Below are 9,858 nucleotides of genomic sequence, written 5' to 3'. Positions count from 1 at the left end.
TTTATGCCTTGCTTGCGTGGGTGCAGACACCTCCCATCAACACCAAGTTCTGGTGCTCTCCCCTTTGGAGCCTGCCGCCCAGCCCTGTCCTTGCCTGCTGGACTTGTTATATAGGGCCCCATTTTCTTCTGTGTTCAAACACAGAGATAAGGAGCAGCTCAATGTAGGTCTATCCTGGGTGCCCGCAGCCTCTTCAGAGCCCACGTCAGAGGCCGCCTATCACGATCTCTGCAGGACGCACAACGATCCTTCACCGGAGTTCAGTGAGCTGGGAATTAGACAAATAATGCTGAGGATGGTTGTCTTTTGAAGATAAAATTATTGCACTGTAGCTCTGACCTTGATCAGATACCCTCGCAGTTGTGCTTAGTGCAAGACGTCACTCCGTAGAACAGGAGTCTGTATCTGAGCCTGTCACCTGGGCTTCCTTATGGAGAAAGGCAGAGACATTCCTAGGACATCTCGCTCAGCTCAGCTGAACTGCACTTTAAACCTGCTTATTTTTACTGACTAGAAGAGCATCTTAGAGCAACTGGGTCTGACAGTAATCTGCACCCTATGTATTCGTACTAGGTGACCTGAACCCTTGCCACAAGGCATGGGATTAATGCAGAGTATGAAATGTAGGCGTGCATGGAAATTTTAGACATAGTTTCTGGTAGCGAGGTAACCATGGGATGTTAGATTCACCATTCTATGATCTGGCTGTCCAGACTCCTATCACTTCTCTGCTGGGGATATTTTTCAATCTTTATTTAAAATTAGCACAAAGACATACCGTGTCTGAATAAATAAGATTCTCTGCCCTATATGATAGTGTTACACCTTTAAAGCAGCAAAAAAGACTGGCTTCCAAAGTCAGTCTTGCCTACCATTTATATTACCTCTGAGGAATAAATTTATCATATTCCTACTGTAATGACAGAGGAAAAAAGTGGAGTAAAACAAAGTTATCCATAAAAATATTAAACATATTAATATATACTTAACACAGAGTAGCTTTACTCTTTTCCCAAGAACAGAAATTGTTCTAATGGACCAGACTACCTCAGTGTAGTTCTAAGTCAGACTCACTTGCAGTGCCAGGTGAAGTCAGAAGCTTTAGAGGAAAAGAAAACTAGATGGGCAGGCGCAGGTAACTAGTGCAGTAGAGCTTCCATTGTCAGGGAATAAAAAACCCTTCTGTTGATGCCACTGAGTATCCTTTCCAAATATTTTTTTTCCATTAACAATATTCTGACTAAAGTGCTTATCACTTCTATAAACACTTGAGTCACTTCTAAGTTAGAAGTGCTAACTTTGTGCTGAGTTTTTTAACGCACTTAAAAAATTATTGCTGAGGCTCTCATGAGCTGGCCCAGTGCTTCGCACAGAGTGGGACTCCTTAAACAAGAGCAGTGACGCTGCGATCTGCATTTCTGGTATTGCAGAGCTCGCCTGCATAGTTAGGGACTGTGCTCCTCTGTACATAGTTCCACACCCTGCCCTCACTTGGAGTCAAATTTTAGAGAAACTTTTCACTAGACTCCATCTCTCCATGTCCAAAAGATGGGCAAGTTGTTCCATTACTCAAGAGAAAAAAAAAAAATAAATAAAACAAGACAGTTCAATTTTCTTCAGTAAACCATGAGCTGCACCCCTCCACTCCAGTGTCACCTGCAGCTGAGCGTAGGTAGCTCGGATATGGCTCTGCCCGTCCAGAACTCACTGACCTGAGATTACTGCGTGTCTTTATCCTCCCTGCGTTGCAGCCCGTTTTTGTGCTCCTGCTGCAGTCAGTGCTACCATCTCAGCCCACGTAGACATGCCTGAGCTGGCCAAAAAGCTTATAAATGCACAGCTAGGTTTTAGCTGCTGTTTGAAATTATCAAAATTCAAAATATTCAATACAGAAAACACGCAGGTTGCAGATTTCTAAAACGTAATTTTTTGCCATTTAAAGAACAGCTAGAGTCCCTTTTCCTTTGCTGTGAGCCTGGTCACAAGCAGATTCATCCACAGTAATAATATAGTGTTAAAATTGCTTTTATAAACAAAATATTTTTATTAGACTTGGACATGGGTCATTTTAAACCAAGAGTTAAAATACAGCTGATACTAAACTATTGTTTCACATCATTTCATTACAGTTAAAATTACTGAAGAATAACCTTGAGAGATAATATTTATCTGAAAAAAAAGCTGTTTAAAATATAGGTGGAATTTCTTTTTCTTATTTAGTGTGTTTTGGCAGTATAATTTAAACTAGACAACATATCTCCCACCGCATATTCACTGAGCAAAAGCAACTGAATACACACTGTTTCACTAATTTATTTCCATTCCTGGTGTGGAAATGACTCCATGATAATACCTATTTTTCCATTTCTGTAAACACAATTAACTTTCGCCAAGCTTACCCAATAGGAGTAAGAGCTCTATCCAATAAAACCAGCTTGAGAATTCAGAGATATTCCAGATGCTTAATCCAGTTTACTGCATAAGTGTTTCTAAGGACACCCCAGATAGAGAAATCCATTCCCTTATTTATTTTCCCCTTTTTTTATAGCAGCATCAGAACAACACTGGCCTATGTTGAACAGATAGTCACATACAGCCTGGTCCAGTACCCTGCAGCTTGGGCAGAGTGGCAGAATTAGGGGGTGAAAAAGCACCTTTGCGTGTGGCTTCTACAGACCACACATCACCTGAGCATTCAGTTATAGTATTTTTTTTTCCATGATTCATTCCTAGATTAAAGAAAAAGGCTGGCCATGTGTAAAACAAAGAATAGTCTCTTCTGACACAACAGACCTTTTATACAATATGTAAGCTCAGCATCTTACTTCAGAATGATGAAATGTCATGAGACCATAAGCCTCAATTTACACAGGCAACAAACAAAAAGGCAACTGAATATCTATCTTTAAAGCCCACAGACAGAATTGTAAATTATTACTATTTGTCACTTTTTATCATGGGCATATTGAGACGTTTCATTCAGACTTCAGTTCTTTTACCCTGATGCTGTGCAAACAACACAGTTATACTATTAACTATTTCGGGACGCTACTGTAATTATAAGTTGTTTTTTGGTATATGATGGTATGCTTAAGACAGCTTACTTCAAACTCGATTATGTTTTCAGAGATCCATCTAATTTTTGGATACATTTTGTTCTCTTTTTGCATAATGTTTCTTGCAGGCTCAATGTTATTTCTCAGCCCTGGGTTATAAGGCATGTTATCATCAATGCTTCTCTGTGCATTTGATTGCTTTGCTCAGCTGAACCACAGAGACTGTTTTTGTGCTCAAAGCAGTGTTCACGTTCCAGTGCAAAACCTTATCTTAGGCCTCTTACTTCAGGAAGGAAAGGTGTGTCCAGCCTGGCTCACATTACACGTGGCAACTTGCTACCTACTGGATCATTTTTAGTACATTCCCATTTCCTCATAGTTTCAAGTAGAGCCTCCTCTGTTCACCAATGTCACGAACATCTCAAAAGTCCTGGTTATCTAACTCAAAGAACCTGGACGGGTTTACCCGTATAAAGGGCAATCTGATGAAAGGGGTTCAAACCACAAGGAGTATTTCAACTTTCTTCAGTGTACAATTAACCTACTTTGATGCAGCTTAAACTGTTTGCCAAGCAATTTAACCCAAATCAAAAACTGCCTCCCCTGAACTGGTCGCTTCATGAGCAGACTTACGTAATGAACCCATCGATACCTGTGACAAGATAAAGGTCTTTCTCCTATAAAAAGGATTCCTTCTACATACCCTCCTCTTGTTTTTTTCTTTAGTTTTTGCTTGCATGTGCCACTTCTGCCAACATCTTAACACCCCCATCTTCACAACATTTGTTGTCCCACTATTCTGAAATATAAATGTATAATTGCTCACATCGTGTTAGGTACTAAGCCTAATTTATGCATAACAAATACATTTTCAAAAATGCAGGCTTTCTACTTCTCCATTCATTACGTGAGCACTTTCCCGAAGTTTTCATATGTGTTTTGCAGTAATAATATGACATACAACACAATGCATTCATGAAGAAAATAACCGTCAAAATGAAAGCTGCAGTGTCTTAGAGGGCCATCACCTTTATCTAGTGGAAACTGTACATACACTTTATGAAGTTGTGTATAGCACTGTAAAACATATCACATCATTTTCCAGTCCTGAAAGCTGTTTACCAGCAGCTAGCTCATATTTTCTCCAGACTCAGTCATATGAAATAGTCTAGAACTTGGAGGAAGGAAGGACTTTACAACAGTAACCACAGAAACAGTTTAAAAAGCACCGATCCTGCAACTGCAGCTGAAAAATAATATATCTGAGCAAGACTGAGAGCAACTTCTCCAAAAGTCTGATCAAAAATCACTAACAAAACCAGTCTGAACAAAATGTTTTACCTTCCTAAGTGTTTGACAGTACAGTAAGGTGGTCACTGGAGATACCCCTGGCATACCAATCGCAACAAAAACTGTAATGTGAATAACAAGTATACTGCATATCTGCACAAGCACCAAGGCAATACAGAATAAAACCTTATCCATCAAGTCTCTCCCACAAATGGTCCCCCATAAAGATGCAAATTTTAATGTACATTTTAGTATTTTAGTATGCATTTTAGTATTTTGACAAGAACCAATTCCATAAAAGAAAAGCCACTGCAAAGTTGGAGAAAAAAATCTAGATGTGAATTTAAACTTGAAAAAGATCAACAGCAAACATTTCATAATAATCTGATAAACAATCAATTCTGATTTTATAAAGAGCAAAATTCTTCAATTCTTGAGATAAACTGCAGATTTGATTGTGAAGATTTACTAGATTGTACCACACTCTCACTTTCTGCTGTTTTATACACTGCAAACAAGCTGTGAACTGAATTTTCAGCTAAACTTACAAGTTAAAGCACATGAATGATCACAACATTCAACTTTTCTTTCCCAGTATAAAAAGAAGAGAGTGGCAACTTGGATGGGAGACAGATATGCTTTAGACACAGTCTGTCAAAATCATTTCCAGACACAGGTATTTTAAATGAACTACATTTGCATCATTTAAATGACTCCAGTTTCTTGTTTCTGTCTGGCTTCATTGCGAGCTCTGCTCCTATTCATCCACCTGTTGATTGAGAAAGCATAGTGTACGTGAGTTTAAAATCCTAGGGTCAGATTTTTTTGTCAGAGTGTGAGCCTCCTAGCAGCTCTGTGCATCTTAGACTGTGTGCTAGAACTGTCAATGCACTTCATTACTGCTAGGTGTATGGCCAGTTTCTAGGTTAGTATTAGTGTTGTTATCCATCTTCTGCAACAGCGCGGGAAGATCGAGCACAGAAGAAATAACGTAGTGAGGTACCGGGGCAGTATCTAAGGGGGTCGTCATGGTTTTGTTTAGCCAGACAGTTGCTTTCAAGCCTGCGTTCAGGCCTCCTTGGATATCTGTGTCTAGAGAGTCGCCAACCATAATGCACTCGGTGGGCTGCACCCCCAGAAGATCGCAGCAGTGGTGGAATATGGACGGCGCCGGCTTCTCCTCTTTCTGCTCCCCTCCCACGACGATGGCATCGAAGTAGGGCTGGCAGGCGCACGCCTCGATCTTCTCGCGCTGCGTCTGCCTGTCGCCGTTGGTGAGGAGCAGCAGGCGCACGGCCTTGCGCAGCTCCGTGAGCATGCCCCGCGTGTCCTCGGCGAGCGTGAGGTGCCGCAGGCGCGTCGCCTTCCACAAGAAGTAGCACTCGGCGGCCAGCCTGCGGTTCGCCTGCCCGCCCAGCGTCTCCTGGATGGCCTCCTCCCAGTGCGAGATCCTCAGCTCCGTGATGCACGTCCTGGCCGGGTCGTGGCACTCGCGCAGCAGCTTCGCCCGCACCCTATCGCAAATGGCACGGGCCTCGCCCTCGCCGCAGTGATGCTTGGCCTGCAGGGCGCTGACCACCTTCAGCGAGCGCAGGAGGCCGTGAGGGAGCCGCTCACCCGCCCCTCGCGGCCGCTAACGGCTTCGTGCCGGAGGCCCCGGCCCGACAAGGGGGAGGAAGGAACGGGAAAGGGACACACACACGGGACAAGCACGTACCTCCTCGATGGCGCGGCGCCCCGCCGCCGCCGTGTCCACCAGCGTGTTGTCCAGGTCGAAGAAAACGGCCTTGACGCCCTGCAGCCCCATGGCGCCGCTCGGCTCCGCAACGGCCGCGGCACCGCGAGAGCCGCCGCGCCCGCCGCGCCCGCCGCCCTCCCCGCCCACGCCGCGTCATGGCGCTGGGGCGGCGCCGCGGCCGTTGGGGGCCGTTAACGGCTGCGGAGCGGCCGCCCCCGCGCCCGTCTCCCTTAAAACTTCCCTGTCTCAGAATGATTCCTTCGTGATAAAGTTAAAGCCAGCGATTTCTATAAATACTTCGATATTTGGGGACCTGGTATAATAATAGATTATTAAAATTTCTAAAGCCTGATATTTTCTGAAACAACAGGAATCCAAAAAGGGATGAAAGCACAAGATTAAAGCACAGTTGTGCGTTCTCGCTACTGCTTCAGAGGTATCATTTTACATAAAGTAAAGTTTAACAGCAGATTTGATTAGTCAAGGATTATGCCTATCATTCTTGGATAAACTGGATAAATACAGTGTCTCCTTCTTTCTTCAGCCAGCAAGTTTTGTTGATTATTATGTTAGCATTTCTAATACCAGTTAGCTATTAACATTACAGTCAAATGTTAACTCGCAGCACAGGAGGAAACTGGTTACATGTTACCAGAGATACTAGAGGTTCACGACAAGCTGCTTGCAGTTTTGAAAACTTCCGAGGGAGAATAGAATCATCTCTAATGTTTGTGTTTTAACTTCTCTTAGTGTGATTTTTTTTATTATTATTCCACAAATTTCCAGAATGGGCCAGTACCATTCCCAAGAGGAATTTTGAACACAGCATGGGCTAGAAGTGAAGGAAAATGGGGAGTGGCCAGGCCACCCATTTTCAGTGTTGGCAAATGTTTCCTGGCACTCGCCATCTTATTAGAAAAAGTATAGCCAATGGGATGGTTAATATGCCTACAAGTGCAATATGCAATAATCCAAGCCTTAAGTTATAAGAATGATAATGAATGATAATGAATAAGAATTATAGTGTTAGAATAGAAAACTCTAAAAGATAAAATGCACACTTCGTGTATTTCCATTTCAGGAATGGAAAAGAGTTCCAAACAGCATTTAAAATAACCACCTTACTGTAGCAGATTTTTTTTTTTAAATTCTGTGCTCTAGTTGGCTTGGAAATAGTGTATAAGATGTGCTTCTCTTATTTGATCAAATGTGAGAAGTTTTAGGCATGTTAACTTTACTTAATCACTGTTTTTTTTTCAGAATTTATAGAGGAGAGTGATCAAAAATAGCTGAATTTCTTTGATCCTCTCTGCCTAGGAAGATGCAACCCATTTCAGATAACCCTATTTTCCAGTCAGGATGCAGTGGATCCCATGAAACACAGGGTAAGTTTGCTCTGTTCATTTCAGAAGAGGTACATTTATATAAAAGTAGACTCCATGGTTTCAAAGCAGTTGCCCAGATGATCAAAGAAGTCATAATTGGAAAATGAAAATGTCTTAAAAGATTTGGTAAGATACTTATCTCTGCTGGAAGCTTCCCCATACAGAACCAAAGAATTTAAACCATGGATGATGATAATTGTTTATGTGCCATCAACTGATGTTGACTTCAAAGTAGTTGTGCACGAAAATACCATAAGGTGTTTGCATACATACTTGTAAAATTTCTTGCAAAGTCGTTCAATTTTGAGCAGTATTTGCCAGGCTGAATTTGTATGAACCCTGTATTTATGAAATAAGGAAATAATGCCACTCCTATCAATCAGCACTGCTGCATGCATTATCTCTGTGCTTTCTTACACTTTCAGAAATACATACTACTTTTTCATTGTTTTTTCTGTGTAATTGCTGGAGGCTATAGAAGTTTCACAGACGCTCAGAGCCAGGAAATGGATGGAAAACTTGATGAAAGTTTAGCAAAAACCTAACTAGAAGCCAAGCTATCATAACAGCTAGACTGCAAATTCTAAAATATAAGAATGCCATTTCTGATATCCTTAAATGAGAATCCATATATGGAATTGTTAGAAGTGGGGGTCCTCAATGAAGAATGTCATGAACATTTCCGAAGAAACCCTATTCTGTCCATACAAAAGGTTATACTAACTCTAGTGAATTCTGTGACTAATGTTTGCATGTTTGTTCTCTTTTTTTTTTTCTTTGTGAAAGATGATTACACTTTCTTAATCTGCTAAATGATTCTGAGTTCTTATCTAAGATTCCTGAAAGTTTTGTGTTTTCCCTGCATGCCCACGGTAGCAGAATGTGTTCTTTTCTGGGGGCGTCCGTGCCATGCAGGGTGAATCTGCTCCCTGGGTGCCGCGGGGTGCCCAGGCTACGTCCTCATTCTATGGGTGGCTCTTGTTTTCTTTCTAACCTCCATAGCTGTCTGGTTCCTACTGAAAGGAAAACTGGCTGCAGGGGATGCAAGCAGTGAAATTCAGGCTGACTGGGTTGATTAACCCCATTCAGCACCAAGAAACAGAAAAATGTTTAAGTTCTACAACTGATCTGTAAATTTGCAAGGCTCAACATGGGAATCTTAGTATGATTTCTGAAAAACAAAAAGCTGTTTTTGTTAAATGAATCTTTATCAGTGCAGAAGGAATGATTAAACACCATGTAGAGATGATTAGGAATTTATTCATTTATTTATTTTTAATCCATGGTGCAACTTCATTCAGATATTTTGGTCTTGCTGATCATGTAATTTAAGAAGAAAAATTCCCAACGGTTGTAGAACTGGAAAAGTTTCAGAGAAAGGTAGTAAAGGCAATTAAGATTTGAAGGGAAAATGTATGGAGAGATTGCAATAAAATGAGATGCAATGGGGTGCAATCAAATCAATTGATGTCATAATGGGATTCTCTTCTGTCAAACTAATTAACTAAAAGGTTAGCAAGTAAGTTGAAAATTAAAAGCATGTAAAAGGAAGTACATCTTTTAAAGGTGCCGTAGCACCAGTGGCAATACACTTCTTTTGGAAGTTGGTGAAGTTAAGACCATGAAGTTAATGATAAAGAGCTCTCACATGAAGTGATATTCGCATATAGTGAAGCCTAGCGATAGGTCTGGAATTGGCCAGGCATCGATGCTGCTTTCAAGGTTTATGTACCGTTTTGGAGCACAGAACAGCGAGGGCTGGTCAGCAAAGAGCCGTGCTTGCGCAACGCTGCTTTCGTGCCGCGCATCCCGCTGGGCTCGCCGCCCCAGCACGGATTTCCCGGAAGGGCAGAGGGCCGAGCGGGAGCGGAGGGGCCGCCCTTCGCCTTTCGCTTTCGGTTCTGGCTCCGGCCGGGCGCGGGCGCGCAAAAGGAAACGAAACCGAGGCGGGGCCGGCGGGCGGAACTGGCAGCGCATCGCGTCCCACCGCAGCGCATCGCATCGCATCGCATCGCAGCGCATGGCATGGCATCCCACCGCGGCTCCCGCAGGTAACGGCGCGGGATCCCGCCTGCCGCCTTCGGCCGGGGACGAGGCGCCCGGGGAGCGGCTGCGGCCGGGGCTGGAGAGCCGCGGGGGGCAGCCGTGCGGGGGGAGCAAAGCGCCCTCCCGGGGGCATCCCCGAGTTCCCCATTGCACGTACCTAATCCCCAGGGAATTTTCAGTGACATAGTTCCCTGCACAGGACTTTGGAAATGCTCTTCCTTGCAGCGCTTGCTGTTTTTTTTTTTTTTTTTTTTTTCCCATGTTTTTAACTGCTCCGTCCTCCCTACCCACCAAGTTCCATTTAAAGAGTTCTTGCTATTAAATTACTTTACCTTATGTGTTT

At 42.9% G+C, this 9,858-nt stretch overlaps 1 protein-coding gene across 1 annotated transcript; it reads right to left on the bottom strand.

Moving 5' to 3' along the window:
- Positions 1 to 4,380: 4,380 nt before the first annotated feature.
- Positions 4,381 to 6,165, bottom strand: NANP (N-acetylneuraminic acid phosphatase). Its single transcript, XM_088524179.1, has 2 exons — positions 6,064 to 6,165; positions 4,381 to 5,925 (listed from the first exon to the last, which is right to left on the bottom strand). Exons 1-2 carry the CDS (start codon positions 6,151 to 6,153, stop codon positions 5,230 to 5,232), a joined length of 786 nt encoding a protein of 261 aa, XP_088380305.1. The 5' UTR covers positions 6,154 to 6,165; the 3' UTR covers positions 4,381 to 5,229.
- Positions 6,166 to 9,858: the final 3,693 nt, after the last annotated feature.

Source organism: Tinamus guttatus, unplaced genomic scaffold (genome assembly GCF_059628265.1).
Source record: "Tinamus guttatus ecotype Peru unplaced genomic scaffold, ASM5962826v1 Tinamus_guttatus_pri_ptg000208l, whole genome shotgun sequence".
Taxonomy (NCBI): domain Eukaryota; kingdom Metazoa; phylum Chordata; class Aves; order Tinamiformes; family Tinamidae; genus Tinamus; species Tinamus guttatus.
Note: the sequence above shows the minus strand (reverse complement) of the source record. Positions and strands in the feature narration are given on the sequence as shown.

Excerpts from the sequence above, each read along its gene's own strand:
- NANP (XM_088524179.1), bottom strand. The coding sequence starts at position 6,153 with ATGGGGCTGCAGGGCGTCAAGGCCGTTTTCTTCGACCTGGACAACACG. Across the intron at positions 5,926-6,063 it reads GGCGCCGCGCCATCGAGGAG|GTGGTCAGCGCCCTGCAGGC; the intron begins GTACGTGCTTGT and ends CGCTCGCTGAAG.